Source organism: Pleuronectes platessa, chromosome 19 (genome assembly GCF_947347685.1).
Source record: "Pleuronectes platessa chromosome 19, fPlePla1.1, whole genome shotgun sequence".
Lineage (NCBI taxonomy): Eukaryota > Metazoa > Chordata > Actinopteri > Pleuronectiformes > Pleuronectidae > Pleuronectes > Pleuronectes platessa.
Window position 1 is genome coordinate 18,913,400 of NC_070644.1, and position 24,588 is coordinate 18,937,987.

The window sequence follows — 24,588 nt, forward strand, 5'->3', positions numbered from 1 at the left end:
CTCACCTCTCTCTCTCTCTCTCTGTGTGGGGTTTGTTTTTGTTTTTTTTGGGGAAGCCGTCAGGTTTTGGAGTTGGAACCCGTGACAGCTGCTGTCACTCGTGTCGTCGGTGTGTGTCTGTCGGCATCGGTGTGTGTAGTCAGTGTTTTGTCGGGTCGAGGCGACGCAGAGGAGGAGAGGTTCTGTTGATGTGCTGTCTCTCTCGCTGCTTCATCCGGGTTGCGTTTCCTCGTGGCATCGTCTTCCTCCGCTCGTCTGCAGAGGACAGGGCTCAGCCTCCATCTCTCTCTCCATCCCTCTCTCCCTCCCTCTCTCCCTCCCTTCCTCTCGCTCTCTGCTCGGGTGCCGTGGAGCGTCCTGGCCTATAGAGGCAGATGGATGTGCATGGCGGAGCTATTGGGGCGGGCAGCCAGGATGTAGATGCCACTCTCCTTTAAAAAGTCAGCCCAGGTCACCGGCCTGTTGGAGAGAGGTTTCATTTAGACAGAAGATCACAGCTTCTTTTCAATCTGTAACAACATTAAGTGTCTGGACAAAGGCAGGCGTCCCTCAAACACAGGAACTAGAGGAATATTGATTGACTGTCGATAACTTAGTGGATAATTTGTGGATCTTGATATTTCTTTTTTAAATCAAGGATGTTAATGGGATTTATATTTATGAGGGTGTGGATTTTGGTGCAGATCCAAATCAAAATATGGATCTAGAGAATTTAAATGTGGTTTAGTAAGCAGGCCGAGTGTCATTCTATTAAGATATATAATCCAATTACACTGCTTATTTCCACTAAACACAAAACTGTAAATCTGATCCTCATATCTTGGTCCTCGGTGTCATGATCACCACAGTAGATATGTACATGTTCATGCACTTTCCCCTGCAGCTTCTTCCATCTAACAGAACACCACAATAATCGTGAGGCAAAGAATCATTTGATAATATTATCATCAGTATCTGTGCTGCTGCAATTTGCCTAATGGCTCTTTGAAGATTCAGTTTGTTTGTCAGATCTCGTTGTGAGTGTGTTCTGCTGAGTAGCAATCCGCCCAATACCACTCTGTTGTGTAGCTCTGTGTAATTGTCGTGCCCTGCAGGGATGTTCCAGAAGTGCCGGAGCATTAGCTCTGATTATTTCAGAAATGTAATAATGGGGCAGGAAGGAGAAATCTCTTAAAACTTCATGAAGTGCCAAACAGGGATTTATCTCTGATGCCTGATGACATTTATTAAAGTGAGTTGGAGGTCACGGAAGGTCAACGCCAACCCTGCTGCACTTCTGGGTCTGCAGGCTTTGTTCCACGTGTATAAGACCTCGAGAGTAAAGAGCTTCGTCCAACTGATATTCACAGACTCACACTAAAGATAAAAATAAAGGACAAACCTGCTGTCACCAGTCTTGCTCCTCTCGCTGCCAGAGCTGCCTGGACTGCTCTCACACATGGGGCCGACCTGACTGATACTGCACCAGTGGACAAGGAGCAAGAACACACAGAGAAAGTGAGAGTTAGCTGCAACGGTGAGGACATCAGTCCATCTATTTGCCTGTTCACATCTGTAAGTCCTATAATACAACTTATTATATCCCAATAAATTACTGTTATGAAACGCTACTGAAAAGTGTGAATCCATGATAAATTAATCTTTAAAATCTCTAACACGTACGTCCAGTTTTCACAGAAGCCACGAAGTGTGTAAAATTCATAAATCTCTATCAAAACCATTTTTTATGCTGCAAAAATCTAAAAACAAAATAAATAAATAATTGATAATTGGTCTGTAATGTATGAAATGTGAAAAAAGCCCATAACAGCTTGTGATCTCCAGAAAAATTAATTATACCGTCTTAAAACAGAGAGAAGCCTGATGTTTGATGGTTTGACATGATTCATTAATGATGTCAGTGGTGAATAATCCATCAATCAGCCAATCACCTTATCACTACGCTCTCTTTCCCATCCTGTGACTCTTTGATTTCTCAAACCGAGCTTTGTTCACGTCCCCCTGCAGCAGTTCTGCATCAGCTGAGGTTTGTTTGCTTTTTTTCCATCGGGGGAGAATGAGGCTGCGTTCTAGTCGTTTATGTGTCGGGCTGATTCATGGACTCACAGCCTCTCGCCCGCTCCCCTTGATAAATGAGGCCTTTTAGAAAGACGCTGCTCTTGAGGAGAACGAGAGGCTTTTCTTTTGATGCGTTTAATTAGAGCCCCGGCCCGAGTCTGTGTACAACAAGAGCTTATAATAACACAAAGAGCTCACATTAAGCTTCCTTTCAAGGATACGTGTGTGTAATTGCTGTATTTTTATAAAAGAAAAGTTGAAGTAGTGACGCTGCTCTCTTCTCTCTCCCTTCACAGAGACACAATCTGAGTGGAGGGGCTGGTCTGAGGATGCTTGCCGAGTGCCTGAGGCTGTTGAAGTGAGGAAAGAGACGACAAGCCGTGCAGTGCTGAGTCACACTCACCCACAAGTCATAGGAGAGCAGAGGCCCATGAGTCTGTGGGGAGTGCCGCATGTCGGATTGGTGAGAGGGATGGAATGGCACGGCACAGGAGATTGATTGGACAGCACAAGAGGTTAGAAGCACATGCACACACACACACACACGTACAGTACACACACACCTGCACATTACAGTACAAGCCTGAGGTACTTGTACTGTACGTATATTTCACTGTATTAGCTGCAGGGTTGTTGTACTGAATAGGATGATACGTGTCATGGTCTCATTCCCTGCGGCCAATTCACAAGGTAGAGGAACTTTACAAGAAGCACGAGTCGGCCTCAAGAGTTCACAAGGAAAAACAAAACTTTTATTCATGTAACGAAGGATAATTTATAGCAATAACACAACAGCGAGAGCATCAAACTGACAGGCAGCTACAGTAAGTGCCTGCTAACGTACTGTAGTGCTTTTATTGTGAAGGGAGCAGGGCGCAGGGTTTGTTTTTAAAGTTTTGCTTGTTTTGCAATGAGACTAATGAACATTTGAATATATTTGCATTTCAATCTTTTTTTTCTTTTCGTTTTTCGCATCAGTGGTGAGACAAATTCTCTTCCAGTCCTGTTCCAGGGTGCAGTGGCGTCATTGTGTATTTTCATTATCAACGTCAAGGACTGAGTTAAACAAAAAGATTCGATTAAAATCTAGAGGCCACACAACCTTGGTGAACTTCTGTTCAGAGCTGCAGATCTCTGTCGGGTCACAAGGTTTTTCTATCTGGAGAACTGGCCGGAGGACATCAGTAAAATGATGAATGCTCACATCGGTGCAAAAACAGCATTGGAACATAAAATCTATGATGAAAACATTATTCATGCAGCATTTTTTTTAATTCGTTTTTTGTTCCCCTTGTTTGATTTGTGAACATTAGCTTCCTTTTCATCAGCTCGAGAGCGAAACAGCGACAATGTGCTGATTGTGTAATCTGCAAACGACCTATATTTTCCTTTCAGTTCTCAAACTAACATATGTGTGCATTAGATACGTACATTAGTAACATGACGACAACACAGAAGACACACACACAATACAGAAGTCACATGGTGCTTTTGTGAGGATGCCAAAGAAACAATCGCGTGAATTATTAACCTGCGTCATGAATAATTCATCTAGTTTCCCGGATGTGTTTTTTTTAATTCAGAAATAGAGCTGAACTGAAAAGCATCTGAAAATGTAATTAAACAAATCCAACGTGAAGATGCTCTTATTCTGTAATCTGACAGTGCATGGGTTAATGTTTGTTTAATGTTGGTATTAATCTCCTTCTGCACCAATCTAGACCTTATTAAATCTGCGGTATGGAAAGAAAAGAAGAAGCAGCAATGTAAATTTAACATGAACTGATTAGTGGCCTCTGGTTTAATGAAGTCCATCAGTTGCCGTGTCAGCATTATCGTCTTGTCTCAACATGTTGGGGAAGTAAAGCAAAGTTCTGAACCGTCTAAAAGCATCTGAACCCTTTCCTGTTTAGCTAAAGTTAGCCTAGAAGACGTTTGTAACTCTCATCCCCGTCTTGACGTTGCAAACTCTAGTTCCATCCACGTGTTCTACTGGACTCTCACCTCACGTTGCACGACTGGGAGTCCTTGTTGGGATTGTGGAACCAGGACGACTGGGCCTGGCGACACTCTGCTCGTGTGATCAGGCCGTCTTTATCCAGATCCAGAGCCAGGAACACAGAGCGCGCTTTGTCTCTCTCCTTGGCAGTCAGCAGGCGCATCAATGAGTTCTGTTAAAAAAATTAGGTGTCAGATTAGGTGGCGACTCATAATAACTCCATTCCTCTGTTCACGCTCTCAGTTGCTGTGATTTAAGGGGGCCTGGTGAAAGGTGTTTTTCCGGGGGATTTATTATTCTCAATCACATTAGCACTGTCCGATTATAATCTGCAAAGAACAACTGATTTACCTCGTGTGAACCCAGAGCCACAACCAGGCCAAAATGTAGATTTAAATTGTGATGTGAATATCAAGTGATTAATTCAGACTGGTGGAGTCATTTCATTAAAACTGACCTCAACATAATCTGTCTGTGGTCCAGAATCTTCTAACTTTCAGTATCAGTAGAGGTTTTGTAAATTAAAATCTCTGATCATGGAAATTGCAGATCTAATTAAACTAATTAACTAAGTAATATAAAGTAATTGATTGAGACCAACCCTAAATGTGGTTTTCAGACATTTTGCGATTTCCATTTTACGTATAATTATTACATGATTACTCTGATACTGAAGAAAACTTAATTCTTAGATGTATGAACATTAACTCACGATAGTCACCAGAGATAATGATAACTGTATTAAAATAAAGACACTTATATCATATATATAAGCTTAGTGTCTGTGATTCTATCAACCAGTCAAATCCAACCATAACCTTTAGTGTGAATCCAACATTTCTGTTATACTTCACCTCCGTGCGAAACTTCCTGAGAATGGCCAGGGACTCGTGGTAGAGGAAGTCCGACCACTCGATGTGACCCTTCTTCTCGGGATCCAGTGCGGCGAACTGGGCCAGCACCTCCTCCTCCTGCTCATCCGTCAGGTCCTTCTCAAACTGCTGCTTGGACACGAAGTGGCGGTACTGCAGCAGCTCGTCCGACACCAGGCACGACTCTACGGCACCGAGGAACAATCACATAAGACCCAATTAGCCGGCCACCAGTCCTTCAGATATAATTAACTCATAGGGACTCATTTTCTGCAAAGGGATGAAACCCTCCCGCTGTTTGCCCCACCATCCAGGTCCCATGAATAGCACCACACAGCTGGAAGTAGGAGGTTGAGGCTGAAAAATATAATAACTTTGACTGAGCAATGCTATAAAAAATTCAGGGGAATAAAACAGTGAAACCCAGAAGGCTTCTCTCTCCGTGAGGCGGTTGTGTTTCAGCCCAAACTTCTCCAACGATCGTATATTTAGTTTCTCCTGCTGAATGCAGGACTGAAGGTTTACTGGTTTAATAGAGCAGACAGATGTGTGCAGAGGTGGGAGGGAAATGCATTCATGAAATATAGAACAAACATTGTTGGGTTGTGGTACTAGTAGTGGTTACATTTCTCAATAATTAATAATAAAGAGATGTCGAGTGACCATACGGCAACAAATATTCTTTTCAGTTATATCTGGGAAATGGATATTTTGCCTGTGTTTCACGTGAGCAGTTTGCAAAAACCTGTGTTTGCATGGTTTCTGTTCTCAATATGCAATATGGTGATAAAGTGGCCCATCAGCCTATGTGGAGGAAAAACACTATCTGTGGTCCCTTCTCGTTATTATTTGTCCTTTTTTCATATTGTTGCTATCTGTGTGGGTACAACTGTTGGGCGAGCAAACAAGGCTCATCGGGAACAGGGACAAACGTTTTATGCAAATAAGAACCTATGGGACAGACGTCCTCATCACAGGATAACATCTGGTTTAAATGGGGCTTAACAGTAATCAGCAGCTTCAGTGGTTTGAGCTAAATGCTAATGCCAACGTGCTTTACCCTGTTCACCAGTTTTCCCAGGTTTAAAACCTTGAGGAAGAGTTAAGGGATCAGAAAATCTATCACAACTCAAACCTGACAGGACATAGAATCTGGATTTTTCCACCTGACCACGTTTACATCAACCCCTAGTTTCCAGAATTCGACCCTGGACTCACCCGGGATGATCTTGCACTGCTTGAACGTCTCCATGAGGCTGTACATCTCTTCCTCAGTCAGGAGAAGATTCAGATTATCCTGCAGGAAGAGATGAGGAGAGAGAGAAGGACACAAACAAAATGATGTTCTCTCTGATTCTCTTTATTGTCGAGCGGTGCAGTACTTGATGTTTAATAAGAGCGGGTGCTCTAATTATCTGGAGTCATCCCCAGATCGACCTCCTGCAATCAGCCGCAGGCGCACCAGGTTTTGAAATGAAGATCTATTTCATCAACTACACAGTTTCCTAGGTGATTCTGGCGCGGTGCTCTCTTTCTTTATATTTTGATGTGATGAAAAATGTAATTAAATGAATGTATTTGCTTATTTTGAAATGCACAAAACACATATTTCACTTAAATGTAGGATATTCAAATGCTATGCAGCTGGAAATATATCAAATTGAAATCACAGATCCATCCGTGTGTCATACATTTCTTGTTTGTAGAAATCCGCAGGCAAGGAAACTCACAGGAGACGCAGATATGAATATTTATATCGGTGAATTATTTGCGTAGCATTTATCAGATAAGTGGAAAGATGAAACTTTAATAGTCCCGTTAGGGATTATTGAAGGAAGTCAATTCCAGTTTGTTTACCTCGCCATTTGTCCCTGTTACCATGTGTCAGGGCTTTGTGAAAGACACACTATGACATTTTAATGGAAACACACAAACCGCCCACCCTTCAAAAACAAACACACAAAAAAACTAAAATCCCTCAAGCTCAGCGAACACACAAACCTGTCGCTTTGCTTCCTCGCTGCCTGAGGCACGGATCAGGAGTGTGATGATCCAAGCCTGTTTATTATCTCATCATGTGGGCGGTTCAGGTTCAAATTCTCATATTTTATCTGAAATTGTCCTGTGCACAAGTATATGAGTGGTTTAAAGAACCAATAATCATCTTAATATAGTTTTACTTCTTCTTTCTCACGGGACAGGTCCTCAACTAAAGGACGGGAAACCAGAGAATGACGGGAAGTAAAGTAGGACGCGCACAAGGAAGGAAGTTTAAAAATAAAACAGGAAATTATTAATTCAACGTGCAGAAAATCCACAAAATAATAAGAGAAGTCCCCAAAAAAGGTCCAACCCAAATAGAACATTTAATCACAGAGGTTTATAACCGATGCCAAGAACAATGTATAAAATACGTCCGGTTTGTATAAACAAATTCTTCCAATAAATTCTGTCTTTCCATATTTTACTCATCTATTTTTCCAGTGCATTATCATTCAGTTCCATGAACACAACTTTATATCACATATGTGATCTGAATACAATATCATATTGTTGTACTGTCTTCGCTCTGCAAATCATTTCCTCTAATTACCCACCGTGAATAAATTGCGTCTAAAACCGGAGTTAAAAGGTTTTTCCTCACTTCCACAGAGGCTCTGATGCATTATTCATAAATGACAGCGTCTTCCACTTAACTGTCACCTAGTCGCTATCACACAGCATCATGAAAAACCAAAGTATTAAGTGAGGGAACATCATGATTTCCCTCACTTCACTCAGTCTCTGATAAGAGGCTCAGGATGAATCACATTGTCTTCAGCTGCCGGGGAAACGAAAAGGTTTTTTTCTTTTGATAACATTCAGATTATTTATGTTTGCCAGCCGCAATAACAAGAATATATAAATGTCCTCCGCCAAGTGGGTGTAGGGAAAATCACAGGGTGCTAAACATTATCTGTTGCATCTCCGTGTTCTCATCATTTACATGTATTACTGTTCCCAACGAGCTGCATCTTAACAAGAAGCCAATTAAACTAAAACAATCCCCACACAAAGCTTCTATTTGTCTGTGATGTGACATGTGAATCAACATCGAGAGCAAAGAAAACAGATCAAGCTGTCAACTCGTCTGTGCCTCTCTCATCTGCACCCCCCCCCCCCCCCCCCCGACACAATAAACCTGGCCATCTGCTGTCGTTTGCTGTAATGAAATGATATTCTAAAATCTAAAAAAAAATCCATCTTTATTCTCCGAGTGGCTTTAAAAGTGATTTAAAGAGTTTATGCAACATCTTCCGACAGCACCTGTGAATTAAGCTCTGAAGACAGAAACGGCCCCCGAGGGGGAAGAAGGTATAAAAAGAACAACTTTCAAATTTTACTGCCGGCAGGTTTTTATAAATAAGTTGAGAGCAGAAGAGTGACAGCGTTGGTTGTGTGTTCTAACGGTTCTGATGAGGCTCAGTGCCACAGCAGGAGGCTGAAGAAACATGTTCTCATTGATTGTAGAGCTGCACAGATCAATAGTTAGGAATCAGATGAAGGAGGTGACATATAATCACCCGGCCGTCATAAACTAGGATGAACAGACTTCCTCCCCCCCCACGTCTGCAGAGCTTTTCAGTCACTGTCACTTTTCTTTATCTCACAGCAGAAACTGATGTTTTCAGCGAGAAGCTTCTCTGGAACATCCAACAGCTTAAGAGTCAGATTATTTTTCCCCCAGGAGCCGTAAGAGGGAAAACGGATTTATTGAGCTTCAGAAGTCAAAATGAATGCTTAGCTTATCACAGTGTCATTTACACAAGTCAAGAAATGCTCCCCCTCAACTTTGCTGTGAGCGCCTAAGCCCCCCCCCCGCTCCCCCCCCGGGGGCCGTGACAAAGTCAAAAAGACGTCAGCGCCACGGAGAAGGGACACTAGTGTTCTCACAGAGCCGTCCTCGCTCTGATTGGCTGCCACTGAGCAGCTAGTCTGCTTTGAAGTTTGACTGTTAATCCACTTCTCGAGGAAACCGAGTCTGCAGCAGTCGTCTGCAGCGCCGATGTGAAGCTGAAGCTTAGATGTGACAGAGGGGAGCACGAGGACTAGTCTGGATATCGAATGTCTACATTTCACACATTGTTCAGACTGAATTAAAAGGTGCAGACGTTTCAGTGCCTGTTGGACTGTCCTCCGAGCAGGATGAGGTGTGCAGCTACTGGTTCACATGTGTATACATACAGGCTCCTCTTATAGCTGGAGCTCATCAGTCATCAGGAGCTTGATGAAACACACGTGAACTCAATCAACCACAGGTCACATGATTACAAGCTCAACAGCAAACACATGGAGATTGGGCGAATAGGTGCAGAGAGATAATGTAAACACAGTCACAGGAAGACGTGTTGTATGAAAACCTCCAGTTAAGCCACTGGGATGCATGTTTTATGTTTTTCAGGGCAAAGATTTATCAACACTCACATCGGATTAATAATTAGGAAATATATCTTTATACCCCCCCCTCCAGGTGAATGCAGGGGCTGAATCATCAGCAGAAGCATTTACAAGCGAAGAGAAGGATCGGAATTCTCTGCAGGTTAAATAGACAGAGTGTGTGTGTGTGTGTGTGTGTGTGTGTGTGTGTGGGGGGGGGGTGTATTATAGAGGATTGTGGAGATTGAGGCAGGTCACATGATCAGAGCAGCGCAGCTTGAGGTGAGTGCATCGCTCTGTTTGTCTCCTCTTGTCTGTGCTGCACTGCTCAGACTGCAAAAAGCTCTGGAACCCAAAAACCAAAGAGTCTAACATGGAGAAGTGATCACAGGCAGCTCCTGTAATGTTCTCTACCTTCATGCATCACGTGTCACCTCCAGTATGAAGGACAGCAGCACTGTAACACGTGTTTGACGTGCACATACAGAACGGCTGGTTTCTGGAGCTGTGAGGACGAGAAACTCACAAGTTGAATAAAACATTTTCTCTCTTTTTTTCTCCCTTCAGTGAATTGTCTCCGCCCACGCTCCTCTTGCACTAGAGGAGCCAGCCAAAGAAAGAAGACCTTTCAGTGTCCTTTCACAGACTGTGTGAAAACATCTCCCTCTCAGCGCAAACGTTTGGCAGCTGATGGAGCTTCTCAGGGCTGGACGGAGAGAAAGGCAAAGCCACTTCTCCGCTCGTGAGGGTCCCTCCAGGAAAAGAAAAGAAAAAGCTTACACTAGAATTCAAACAAACTGCAGTTTCCCCTCTCCCATCATCGGTCTTGAATTCCTGATGAGAAGCTGATTTCTTTCTTTTAGCTCTTTACAAACCCTGAAGACTGAGACAATGGGTTTGAATTCTAGCAAAAGCTGTTTAAAAAATTATAAAATGTGAACTAATGACGACAGAAAACCAAAAGGTTGTTGGCCTTGTTTCAGGCTTGAAACTCAATAGATGAGCTAATGGCACATGTTATCAACACATCAACAAGGCCCGGGACCCCCACCTGACTCGGACTTTCATTCCGCCCCCACACCTCAAGGATGTGTTAAATTAACACATTATATCATATCATATTATATTATATTACACGGCATTACATTGCATATTGCAATCGGACACTGTTTTGCATTTTGCATATTACTTTTTACTTCACTTTTTATATCTTTTATCTTTTATATATTTTTATTCAGAAATGTTTATGCCAAATAAATGTTACTTTGTATAAATATTGTAAAAAAGTGAGTAAATAAGAAGTAAACAGTGAGTAAATATATACTTGTTTTCTATTTTTTTACAGCTTTTCCTATGTATGTTGTATTTATTGCGTTTTTATGTTATTGCGTTTTTATGTTTCTATGTTCATTGTATGCACCAATAATCAGAGCAAATTCCTTGTAGGTGTAAACCTACTTGGCAATAAAATACTTCTGATTCTGATTCTGATGTTTCCAAACCAAGGCACGAAAACCTGGTGTTGAATTGTTGATTGAAGTCCTCCAGGGACAAGAACCTCCATAGAACTTCTACCTGTGCTCTTCCTGCTTGGACAAGTAGAAATGTCTCCTGTGCAGAAACAGGAGCGTCTATACTTTACTAAAGATGTTTTTTTCCAGGGAGAAGAAACACGTCTCTGTGTCATTTGTGAAGATGTGAAATCGCAGCTTGGCTCAGGTTGATTCAGCAACAAGATCTGGCCCCAAGCCTTCGCTCCCTCAGGGGTTCTGAACCCAGACACAAATGTTCCAGACGAGGAAGTCATCTGTTTGTAATGAATAAGAAACTAAATGGTGACAAATATATCACTAATGTCTTGGCTGAAAAATCACAAAATCGTTTGCTTAAAATAATCATTGATGAATCCCGGAACCGGTGGAACAAATGTAAAAAAACACTGAAACCTTGCATGGTGTGTTTGTGTGTGTGTGTGAGCAGGAACTGTGTGTTATCTTGTGTTGCAGACTTACACAATAGTAGCAGCTCCAGCCGGTGACCGTGTGGGCTGCATCCCTCATCTCCTGCAGGGCCTCGGTGCGCAGGTAGCCCAGCTCCCTCAGGCAGCCGTCGTGGAACATGCGTGTGCAGACCCGGCAGGGGTACAGGTCGTCGGCCGTCCACACCTCGCACACGTCACACATCTCGTCTCTCGGCGGCTGGGGGCAAAAGACAGGAGTATTTTTTAAACTGCATTAATAAGAAAATGAAGACTGCACTGCCTTTCAACGTGAAGATGGAACTCTGTGGCCTGGATGTCAGTGTTTGTCTTCTGTTTCTGTTCCTCAGCACATTTGCAGAGTTGGAGACACAAATGACAGCTTGTCAAAAGTCCTCCGGTTGCGTCTCACCTCCTGTGACCCGATGACTCAGTTCACATCAACATGCATCCTGCGTGGAAGCTCCAGTGAAAATCACTCTCTGAGCTTTCAGCCGGGGGCTAGAACTCATCCCTCAACTTTGAAGATGCAGTTCTTCATCCCAAGAAAAACATCGGCAGTGAACCCGACAGGCTCCATTTCTCACTGTATCACACAGTAATGGAAATGTTTGGGATTTAACAAACAACCTGCTGACTTTTCTCTGGTCTTTGACTCAGCGGAGGGCAGAGACAATTGGTTCAGTTCTTGGACCGAAGGGGAAAAGGGCACAGGGTCAATTAAAGCCAGAGATCTTGTCCTGACATTTCAATGACATTTCGGCCTCGTTAGGAGGAATAAAGATCTCACAACCTTTTGAAAAATGAAACTCTAAATAATGAGATAACCTTTTTTTTTTTTTGCATCCAGCCCACTCATTTATGAACTGGGGAAGATTCTTTACACAGATTCAAATCGAACTTTTATCAAATTCAGATATCAAATGCACAGAAGTCATATCTCTGATTTTGGATTTAAAACTTGGAGCTGTTAAAAAGCAAGATGTAGAAAATACCATTAATATCCAAATCCGAGTTAACTTAGAACCCAGACGTACAATCTGCAAGAAAACAAACCCAATTCAATTAAATCAAACTCAGACGTCACGTATCTGAACCACATAGATTCAGGAAATCAATGTCGATACCAATTCCACATTTGAGCAGATCATAGATGGAGAAAACCGAGAGTTCCATTTCCCCTGAAAGAAGGAAAACCAATTCCAACCAGTTCACAGCAAAAACACAGACAAACCCCAATTGCTTTACTCACTGGGGGCAAGCCCGACTGTGGATGAGAAATCTTGCTGCTGATATCCTCTTTTGAAAACTCTGATGTTACATATCTATAAATATTTGCAAGGCGGACACGGATATCTGAACCCTTTGTTAAAGTGCCGGGTCGGCAGTGTGCGGCGAGCTGCCACGCAATGTTTACTCTTCGTGAAACAGAAATCCTGATGGTGTCGACGCCCCCTGTGACCTCCATCCCGTCAGGTGGTGTCGCACCGGGATGGGGTCGGCGCCCTCAGGCAGCCGGAGCCGCCTGCCCACAAGGTGCTCGCTGTGAAGAGCCCTCCTGCACAACAACAACACTTCTCTCTCCCTGTGGTGTTGAAAACAACTTCCAACTCGTACTTTCTCACCTTCCACAAGGGTGTTGAGATAAAAACCCGACTGGGCCTCTGCAGCTCGCACGCATAGCTTCATCCCGGTGCCCACCTCCATGGAGGAGGGAGGTAAGGCTCTGCTGCTGCCACCGAGATCTGGCTGACATCTCGTTAATCCCAGGACTCGGGGATTTAAAGTGTGTTGTGAAGCTAAAGTGTGTTTACGGTGTCTTGCTGATTCAATGGGGTTTACTGAGCTCTGTTTGGGACTTGATGTAATACCTGCTCCTTCTTATCCAGCTCCACCTCCACCGGCTGGTCGTCGTCCGCTTCCCGTTTGGGCCGCACGAACGCCGGCGGTGTGAGCTGGTGGCTCTTGTCCAGATCCTCGGGCTCCACCCCCTTCCCGTCCCGTAGCCTGGACCACGCCTCGTTGTTGGCCTTGCTCTCGTCCCTCGTGGCGGCCGCGGCCTGCTGGGAGGTGGACGGGGCGGAGCCGCCGTCCGCGTCCTCCTTCTCTGCGTCCTCGGCGCTCTTCCCCTCGGGGCTGGCCGGGTCGTCGTCCTCCTCCACGTCTCCGTCCCCCTGTTTGGCGGTGGGGGGGCGGTCCTTGACGCCGGCCTGGAAGGCGAAGACGACTGCGTTGCATTTCTGCACCTTCTCCACCTGCTGCTTCTTTGACATGAGCACTCCCATGGCTGCAGACGGAGACAAGGAAACAAGGAAGCGTTACACTACTACATTTAATTACATTTACATGTATGTATGACATGGGAAATCCAAGCTAATCCCATAAGGGTCGCAGGGGGCTGGAGCCAATCCCAGTTGACATTAGGTGGTTTCCAGTCCATTCACACCCACCTACTGCCAATTTAAAGCCAATTTGAGTGGAATCGAACCCACGGCTGCTACAGATGCCTCCAGATATTTGGGCACCAGCTCTGCCAGGTGAACTATTCACTGCGTTTTGTGTTGTTATCGGTGTCAGTCAAGTAAATTACATTTTGCTTTGAAGAAGGCAGAGCTTAGTCAGAATAAGAAAAACACTTAGAAAGTAAAATCTCATTTGAGAAAGTCAAGGTGACACTTTGCTGCAGCTTAAGAAACAAACTGAAAGCATCTTCTTTCCCAGAGGAAACTATAACTGTGATACTGACTCCCCCCCCCCCCCCCCCCCCTCCCTCCCCCCCCTCCTTCTGCCTCACAATCATGTGCAGCTCATGGATACTTGAAATCGGAGCTGATAGTCACGATGAGCATGATTTTTATTAGAATACAACGAGGAAACAGTGAGAACTTTCCCGCTGTCAAACACAGTGACGAGTTCAAGACCTCATGAAAATATTTACTCTGCTCCTCACGTCAGAATCTTCTCTGTTCGCCGAGCGTCCTTATGTTCCCCGAGCTCCGTCTGTCTAGAGCTCCAACATCTCAGCGGCAGCGTCCCTGAACTCGACGCCTTGTTACAGTAAACTCTTCCCATCTGCTGCCACGCCCACATCCCTCTGACTCACGTCTCGTTCTGCTACCGGCTCGAGAGTGAGAATATTTCAGGAGCAAATTAAAGAAAGAAGGTTCCACAAGTCACAAAACACTGAGAAAGAGCATCTCAGTGTTGATCCTTTTTTTATTTTCTTGCACAACAGATACTTTAAATATCGACGCAGAAATCTATACTTTGCTCTTTTGTGTCTGTGGCTCTGAATAACTCAGATATCGTTAACCGCCGAATGAACATTGTTTGATTTGTTGAGTTTTCCACATCGTGACATGGGGATAGAGGATTTTAAAATTAACATGTCAACGTAGCTAACAGACTCCGAACAGTTAAATTACTCCACACACGCACCAGCCTGTAACTAATAGCCGCTACAAGGCAGTAATCCAATAAATACTTATAAAATTAAAGGGCTTGTTCACATAAAACACATCTTTGCTTACTCATCCTAATGGTTTATAACCATGCAGATGTTACTTAGGTTTATTTATTCAGATTTTGATATATCAACTCTATCCTTCATTACCTATAACGTTCAGTTTTAGAGGGTCACAGGGGAGCTGGGGCCAATATCCAGAGATTAACAACCATCCCAGTCAATTACAGGAATCCAATCATCCTAAACCTGATCTACGGGAACCCTCTGCTGACATGAGGAGAACATCGAACTCTACTCAGAAAGATCCTCGTCCAGCTGGGATTCGAACCGGGAACCGTCTCTCAAAGGTGAAGGACAAACAGAGACGATTCTGTTTCTTTTAGAGACCGTCCACACGTTTCTGATGCAGTAGCAGCAAAGCACCAAACTCCATGTTTATGATTCAGCGTCACACACACACATGAATGCTTCTGGGAAGTTCGATTTTTATGATGTGTGAGGTTTTCTCCTAAATTGGTGAGGGACCCGGGCCGGTGCTGGTGTGACCTTCCAACTAAAGGTCACGCTCCTCAACCTGAAGGGCCGGCAGGAAACATCAGGGGCTTTATGTTTGCTTAATTAACGTCCGTTATTATTTCAGCAGGTCAGAGGCTCGGAGCGCAGTGAGACCTTCAATCTGCACAACCTGCTGAAGTCATGGAAATCTGTGTGTTCATAAAATGAAATGATTTGAGCTCTAATGAGGAAAGATCAACTTTCAACTGATCCCAGAAGAGAAAATTCCCTTTTAATTGCTTTTTTTGACAACATTTGATCTCATTTTATTATTGTTTTTGATCGATTATTAATTGATTATGGCAATAAATATGATAAATAGGACAAAATTGTAACTTATAATGTAGTTTCACACTTAACAAGGTTCAGAACTCCTGCATTTTGAAGGGATCACACTTCTAAACACCTCAAGTGAAATCCCACCTTGTTTAATGCACTACATCGTGCAGCAAAGAGCCAGAAACTGACTTAGTTCCCGTTTCCACTTCAGTGAGATACCACCCTGAACTCCATTATCGGGGGGGGGGGGGTAAAAAGGCACTGGCGTGCATTCAAGTTGATTACGTGCTACTTATGGGACACGTGTCTTTGCTCCGAAATGCAATCCCGGTCCATCCCCGCCTCACGTAAGTGCCTGCGTGAAATTCAATCGCGTTTATGTCACGTGAGATGGGAGTCGTTCGCTCGCTCTTCCTCCCGGGCTCTCTCTCTCTCTCTCTCTCTCTCTCTAATAGCCCACCAGGCCCTTCTATTCCCCGACTGCAAACCATACCACAGTCATTTGCATCACGCATGGTTCAACACGGGCCGTCTGGACTAAAGCATTTAAACCATCCGAGGAAGAAAAGACAAAACACTCACACGTCCCATAAATTCACACAAAACGACACTTAAATCTCTCTTTGTCGAAGTTTTAGGAGCAAGAGGAGGAAGAGCACACTGATTCGTTATTGATTGCAGCATTGAATATCTATTTTACCCTGAGTGAGGTCAAAGGTCAAATCAGATGAAGCACATGACTCCTGGTTTTTATGTGAAGTGTTCCCTCTTGAAATTGGCAAGGGTGTTGTTGATGCACTGTTTTATTACACAGGTCAAAATGACACTCGGTTTAAAAAAACTCCAATAAATAGCAGATGGTGGGGAAATGCTATGGGAGATCAAACCCTAACATCAATTAGTATATATCTCAATGAGCAATATAACAACGGTTCAGTACATATGTGTATTGATGTGATGGTTATGCATCGTGCAGATATTATAATGCACCATTGCCCCTGATGTTCAACTGCAGATCTGTGAAATATTTTGCCGTTCATCAAAGGAACGGCAAAATTTGACATCTATCATGATAATTATCAATAAAGACTGATATAACATTTAAGGCCTTATTAGAAAAACAGGACACGAAACTTGAAGAAGCATTAAAGCCTTTTCACAAGCTCCCTGAACGATTGTGGAAGTGACCGAGCGTCTTCTTCTTCAAGGGGAAACACTTCATTTGTAAAGGTCATTCTTTGGAGGAGCCGCCTGATGAATGACAGCAACACGCTGAGAATATCCAATGATTAGAAAGCTGGTATGCAGGGGTCGACTGCTGGAATGACAATCAGCTCAGTGCGTGGTCAGTTAGTTTAATGCAGGAATAACAGAGAGTATTGAACTGGGTCTCAACCCTTAACTAATTCCAAGCACAGGTCATTTTAATATTTGCCTCATAAATGTCTGAACGTGTCTCTCGGCATGTTTCAAATCAAACTTAGTGCAGATTTCTAGAGAATCTTCCAGAAAACCAGCGAAATAACATGAAACGCCTGATTCCAGGGACTTGGTTCATGAGGATAAACAGGTGGTGGCGCTAATCCTTCAATCTGCTGCAGACGGAGAGGATGCGAGAGGGGGAAGAGGGAATTAAACCAGTGCCAGTCAAACCTCAAACTGTGGAAACCAACAATATAACGGAATACAGGGCTGTGTTAATGTCCGTCTGGTGTTTTGATCTGAGGAAGGTTACGTCCATCTGCTGCTGGTTCTCGTCTCTTCACTGGATCTCTTCACATCTTCATATGAACGTTAGGCTCATGATCCTCGTGTGTTCCAGGGAAATAAAGAGTAATAACTCCACAATACAGGTTATAATCTGCAAAGTATTGTAAAGAAGTAGTTAAAGTACAGTCTAAATATTGCCTATGGGTTCAGTGTTGACAGTTTGATGCTCTGACGGGGCTGTGATGGGTGTCTGAGGGCAGAGGGACAAACCAGTGATGAGCAGGGCGGGTTGGTTTGTTTTAAGATGCAGGATGCAGGGTCGTCCTCTGTTGTGCATCTCCTGTCCTCCTGTCCTCCTGTCCTCCTGTCCTCCCATCCTCCTGTCCCCCTGTCCTCCTGTCCCCCTGTCCTCCTGTCCTCCTTTCCTCCCGTCCTCCTGTCCTCCTGTCCTCCTGTCCTCCTGTCCTCCTTTCCTCCCGTCCTCCTTTCCTCCTGTCCTCCCGTCCCCCTGTCCTCCCGTCCTCCTGTCCTCCTGTCCCCCTGTCCTCCTGTCCCCCTGTCCTCCCGTCCTCCTGTCCTCCTGTCCTCCTGTCCTCCCGTTCTCCTGTCCTCCCGTCCTCCTGTCCTCCCGTCCTCCTGTCCTCCTGTCCCCCTGTCCTCCTGTCCCCCTGTCCTCCCGTCCTCCTGTCCTCCTGTCCTCCTGTCCTCCCGTTCTCCTGTCCTCCCGTCCCCCTGTCCTCCCATCCTCCTGTCCTCCCGTCCCCGTTCGATTCAGAGTATATCCTTCACTTCAAAAACCTAAATCACTAGCTCTTAAACTCTGAGCCCCCCTGGTGGGTTGAAAGATAAATCTGAACATGTCCCATAATAACAAGATAAGCAGGGAAAGGAAAAAAGAGAGTCTGGGACACAAGATATATTTCTCCCGTCTTTTTCTTTCAGGCTGTGATTTTTCTTGTGAGATATTTTCGAGGAGGTACACAAAAACTAACACAAGGTAACAACACTCCCCCTGTGAGGAGGAAAAGGCCCTGATTGGCTGTATGAACCAGAACTTAGCCGATACACCTGATGTGGAAAGTTATCCTCACTTTACGCATGCATCTGCAAACTACCTTGCTTATTCAGCAGATCTTTAAAATGAAGTTGTCAAAAAATTCCTATACATGTCCTGGGAGAGATGGTCCCGTCTCCACACTTCATGCATTTTGCAAACTGTGTAGTTTTGAGGAAAGCCTGTGATTTAAAGTCATATTGTGGAGCCATATATTCAGATAAATCCCCAGGATGGAAATAATCTTCACACACGTTTTTTCTCAGGAGCGTGGATATGATTCCATCCTCTTGAATGTGAACAAATCTTCTTAGCAGAATCCTCCCAAACAGCTCTCACACGCACTGCTCAGCGGCGACGGCATAATCACAATGTACAGGCTGCTGCTCTGATTATTATGGGAACTTAATTATCCACTGAAGTGACCTTCCCTCTCTGGTGAGGAGCGGAGCTGTGGCTCAAACAACGGCAGCCGGTCGATGCCAGAAAACGCCTTCGAGGATCAGTTCACTGCTCGAAGCCCAAGGTCAACAAAAGGAAATAAATGCACAATTAAAAGCAAATTCTCACATCTTGGGTTTTGTTGACATGTTGGTGAAATGCAGCCGGGATCCTCAGTTTCCACGCAGCGCAGACAATGGGTCGTGCCATTTCAAACGAGGTAGTCAACCGTAAAGAAATTGTTATTTAATGGCCAGTAAAGTGCGAAGGCTTCATAAGCAGCAGGGGGTGGGGAGGGGGGGAGTTTGGAAACAATAGTAATAAACTAAGTGATATCACAAGCCCCAAGGTCTGTGTGCACTTCAGGAAATCTGTGCCAGCAGTAAATAGAATGGAAAGAATTTCAACATCCTTTGAAAGTCAAACACTAAATCAAAATATAGAGAGGGCAGGGAAAAAACGATTCCCATTTATCTGCATTATTAATAAATCCGATGCCCCCGACTCATTTTTCACGTCAATTCGATTGCTTGTAATGGAAACCATGACTCTTGTTTTTACATGACAATACGTCGTATGAGACCGGAGGGGAAATGAAGACAGGAAGCTGCAGGTGCACGCACCTCTTGGCATTTGCAGTCTTCTAAAAAACAGAGCAGGGAACGAGGGAGAATATCCGAGCGCACAAAAGACCTTGTCATCTCCAGGTGAACTTATGAATCTTCAGTGAGGGCTGTTTTATTCACCTCCCTCCTTCCCTCTCTCTCTTTCTATCGTGTACGAGTCGATTCTGACACATATGGCTTACTGAGGTAACAAGCCCCCCCACGACCCTATACAGCTTCTTTTTGGACTAGGAGCCCGACAGGCAGCTGGAACCTTCTGATCCCGTCTGACTGACAGCAACGTGCACGTCGGCCTCTCAGGAGAGTCAGGAGAGGTTCGCATCCCCGACAGATATGAAAAAGAAATGAGTGTTTCTTACAACATGGCCCTTGGGAGCTTTCATAGCTGCGGACGTTATTTTCTATCTGCAGACTGAGCTCAGCAGGTTAATTGTTGTGTTTGAGGTGAACAACAGGTGTAAAGATAAGATTATGAGACTCTGGGATCAGGTCAGATTGTTGTCTGACCTGTCTCGATCGCCCTCTAGTGGCTGGCTGCAGTATTGCACCCCACCTCCTCCAAGTTGGTAGACTGGACTTGTTTTCAAAGATTTCGTTTTATCAGGTTCTTCTTTTTACAGTAAGCTAACCTGAACCATTGGATTATTTATAACCTCAGGACATTATTGTTGTAATTCCGCCTCATTCCCACATCTTCCTCTTTACCGAGCACGCAGCCATCACAGCCCAACGGCCAGAACTCTCACAAATCAAACACGAGTTGAGATAAATGGCAAATCTTCTTCTGAGTGCCGGCTGTGGAGCCGCTCTGGCTCAGCAGTCACCCAGATTCACCCTTCATATCACATTTGAGGCCGATGCAGGCAGAGGAAGCCCCCCCCCAGGCTCCACATTCACTGGACTCCTGCCGGGGCATCTGGCTCCTCCGCTCTGCTCTCTCTCCCCCCCGACTCTCCTGAATCATTTAAATGCCCCTGGTTAAAAACAGATCTCGAACGCAGGGAAAGGAAAACAGGGCAGACCTGGGGAAATGTTATGATGTCGATCTGCACAGCAGTGGAACAGCGTCAAGATGGCAAGATCCATCAGATATCCACTCAGCTGTGTGTCTAATGAGAGCAGATCTCGGCCTAGTCTATATTCACCCATACTCCAGAGAGAAAGGAGCAGTTTTTTTGAGGCGGAGAATTGAATCATTCAGTTTATAAAGTATCGGAGGAACCGGGGGGGGGTTACAAACTTTATTTTCACGCTCAAGTTAAGAGAAATATTTGAGGTGGAAAATTCATTCAGGATTCTAGATTCATTTCGGTGGTTGAGTGCGACGAGCTCCTGCAAGACGATGCTTTCAGGGGCATCTCGGATTATTTAAATATTGATGATTTCAGGGGGGAGGCGGCGCCGAGCTGCTCTTGGAAATCCTCGTCCATTGAACACCACCGGACCCCATCAGGGCAAAAACGTCAGCTCACAGCAGGCATTGCAGTGGACATCTCTGCTGATGAAATACTTAAATGCATGTGACGTCTTTCTGCAGCATGTTATGCATCACACGCACACAGAGATAAAGAGAACAAAGAGAAATCACGCTTTGTGAATCTGTTCTTGCAACATCCACTGGAGACGAGGAGCCGAGCACATGAATCGTTGCTTCGCCCGTGAGCTGTAGAGTATTAGAGGCCATCAGGGACACCTTAAGGTCTGTATCAGTATTCAGTTCTCCGCTGCCTGATTGTCGCTGCCAGGAGGTTATTGAGATCTACCGGAGCTCGTATAACAGCAATTTATCAGCCTAATGAAAAAATCTCCACCGCTACGAGGAAATATTCCGAGGAAGTGCTCAGTTCAGTTGTTGAAACGGGTTTATTATTTTAATAAACCTGAGAGGACGTCACATGGAGGTCAGGGCCAATAGGTGGCAGGAGGCTGCGTTCAAGAGCTGCAAGCGTTGATCTGAGGACCACCTAAAGATCTGCACACTAAATTATATGACCGTTTTTTAATTAGACACATTAAATCTGGCTTTAAATACGAAATATCTGCATTTATGGGTTAAATCCGGCTCAAAACATCAGATCCTCTTGGACCTTTCAACCGTTTTGGACGTCTCTAAGTCATGACGCTCATTTGGGTCGAGCCCCGCCCCCCAGCGCTGCGTTTTAAAAGGCATTTCATGAATTGCCAGGGAGGCCAAAACATTGATATTCGATATGTAATCAAATTCTAAAAGGATGTTGCCAACAAACACAATCCAGAGCACCATTTAAAATTACTTACAGAGGCAAGACCTGCTTTTCTCAAAGGGTCTCTAATCATCTTTAGTAACAGCCACAGTTGTACTTCAGTGGTTTCCAGGTTGTTGACCTCTGACCCCTTCAGAATCAAGCACTTTCACAGACGTTAGTCACAGGTTACAGCCTCGGCCTGGAAGAAGATCAACCAAAGAACTATTTTTACTACTCAGCTCAGGTCGTTTCATTTCAGCAGCTTGGAAACAGATTCACAGATTCACACCCCAAAAATAACTAGAATGGAGAAGTTAAAAAACAAGTGTTTTGGAAAAGCATGATCAACAAATGCAATGAAATCCGTTGCATCTTAGGCTTTGGATTCTTTTATACTAATCAACAAATCCATTTTCCATGGGCGTAACATAAAAGCTTGAAGACGGATCCTATGAGCTGCAGCTTTGCTCTCGTGTTACGTGGAACTGTTCGATTCCCAGAGCTGTTGGATGTCACTGGTATGTGCTGATTAGAATCCCAACCAGCCCGTCTTTTCATCCCTCGTTCCAGTGGAGGGAATGGGACGGGAGAGGGGAGTGGGGGTGGGGGGGGGGCGCAGTGTTTGAATGGGGGCACCACAAAGCATGTCTTTTCATGAGAGCGAACCTCACCACCACCACCCCCCCCCCCCCCCCCCCAGTTTAGCCAAAGATCTCACCCACGGACCAGGGAGGCAAGGACCTGGAACTAATTACACTAACGAGTTCACCCAGATCCCGGGGAGTGAGTGGAATGATTAGCAACCAGTTAGCGCACGCAGATGTACGTGCACCCGGACACACAGGGCTGAACAAATCAAATCACAGAGAAATTAAGGAGGGTTCTCTTGCTGCCCATTGCCTGATTGGATTCCTCATGGCCTCTGCAAGAAGAAGAGGAAGAGGAAGAAGAGGAAGAAGAAGAAGAAGAGGAAGAAACACAGCTCTCCCTTTTGGTATTTCACCGCCACGTCTCCCATCCTTGAGCTTAAGTATCCGAGCACAGCGCTCGGCACAAAAAGCACGATGACGGGGTTTGAAATTGTGAATGGCACAAGAAGGAGGGGGGGGGACAAAAGCACCTGAATGGAGGAGGAATTTAAATGTTGCCAAGAGCTTTCTCTCTCTCTCTCTCTCTCTCTCTCTCTCTCTCTCTCAGACTCTGACAATGAGGCTAAGCAGCTCGAGCTCCAGGGGCTTCTGTCACCCAACGAGAAGCAGGACTCAATCACAGCTTAACGTCCAAAAGTGTCTCTGCTTTATGGACCTGGAGGAGGACAGCGGCGGGGCCGTAAACACAGACTGATGGAGAGCTTAATGGGCAGCAGCACTCCCCTGTGGGACACTGCTGGGAAGGAGTGGGCAGCAGGAGACAGAGCAAACTACAGAAGAGGAGCAGGCAGCATCACTTCACACTCACCCAGCCTCGCCTGGAATCCCTCACTGATACAAGTCACAGGGAGCCGAGCAGAAGCCTGGTGCTTTAACAGCTCTGCTCGCCATGACGCACATGTGCAACTCGAGCCCCTGAACTCCCTGGATTTGTGTTTTTTTCATGCACACGTTCCCTGGCACCGTTGTGAAATAGAGCAGAGAAGAGAGTTTGACGTGCACGCTGTGACCTAAATATGCCCCTCACACAAACACAAGCTGCTGCGAATGAGGCGGAATCCACCGGGTCCCGACACTGTCCCACGTTTGCAAACACAAACAAATACAAATCCTGTTAGTGGATCAGCGTCATCCCACATGGCCGCTGTCAGTTTGCTGCGTGACACTCGAGAGGAGCCAGATTTACAGATTTTGACCATAAAGGACCTACCGTAACGAGCTGGTGTTCACCGCGACTTACTGGGGACTTTCTCCTTCCTGCCTCACGCCCGGCTGTGCAGCATGGCAGGGCTCGGGATGAAGAGTGTGCGCCCCGCAGAGGGATGAGTGGCACCGCAGCTTCTTCTTCTTTTGTTTTTATTCCTTCCAGCACCGCACGGTCCCGCGGAGATCACGCACAGGAGCCGCGGACAGCTCCGGTGCTGAAGTCTGGTTTCTCCTCTCGTCCTTTCCCGAGCTCTGCTCCCTCAGCTGGAGGAGGAGGAGGAGGAGTAGGAGAAGGAGGAGGAGGAGGAGGAGGAAGAGGAGGAGGAGATGATGTAGGTGCGACCACAGAAGTTAAATGAGGGATTTATGAGCAGCATGTCAGCGTCCACCGCCCCCCTTCCTCACTGAGAGCCCCGTGCGTTTCAGGACGTCGTGGTCGTGCGGGTTAATTTAACTTGTGATCTCCCGCAGCCTGTGGACCTGGTGCGTGCGTTTGCGATTGGTCCCGCACCGCCGAGGACCCCGCAGGACCCCAAATAATGACGTTAGAGGAGAGAGCAGCCAATTACTGTGCACGGAAATTTGGCTGCGTAGTAAGGGGGCCCATTTGGAGAATGGGTGGAAGTGGGGGGCTGATTAAATGTGCTGCTGCGTTGTTGAGACCGGTCCTCGACAAATATGAAAACCTCTTCATGAAGCCCTCAGTGCAATAAGTAATTCAATTGGCTGTATGAGTTTTAATAAGAGCTTATGTTGTGGAGTGTTTCCACTTTAATTTTGGAAATTGCCATCTCCCGAGCAGCCGAACTGAACGTGCTGATTAAGAACGATGAGGGAAGTTGCTTTGGGTCCAGGCTGAGCAATCAATAGCCCACTTCGGCTAATTGCAGCTATTTTATACATCACGAAGGTGCCAGCGCCTCCACTCACCACCGAGGAGGCAGCCGGGTCGCGGTCAACTCAACTAAGTTACTTGGTTCCGTCTGTTATTCTGATATCTGTTGGAATACGTGGAGAACTAATGGTGAAATATCCACATTTTAAACTGAAAAC

At 45.2% G+C, this 24,588-nt stretch overlaps 1 protein-coding gene across 1 annotated transcript; it reads right to left on the reverse strand.

The window, feature by feature from the left end:
- Window positions 1–337: 337 nt before the first annotated feature.
- Window positions 338–13,608, reverse strand: phf24 (PHD finger protein 24). Its single transcript, XM_053411661.1, has 7 exons — window positions 13,195–13,608; window positions 11,358–11,543; window positions 6,148–6,226; window positions 4,912–5,114; window positions 4,063–4,229; window positions 1,382–1,459; window positions 338–459 (listed from the first exon to the last, which is right to left on the reverse strand). The coding sequence occupies exons 1-7, from the start codon at window positions 13,606–13,608 to the stop codon at window positions 363–365; spliced, it is 1,224 nt and encodes a 407-aa protein (XP_053267636.1). The 3' UTR covers window positions 338–362.
- Between the last annotated feature and the right edge of the window lie 10,980 nt (window positions 13,609–24,588).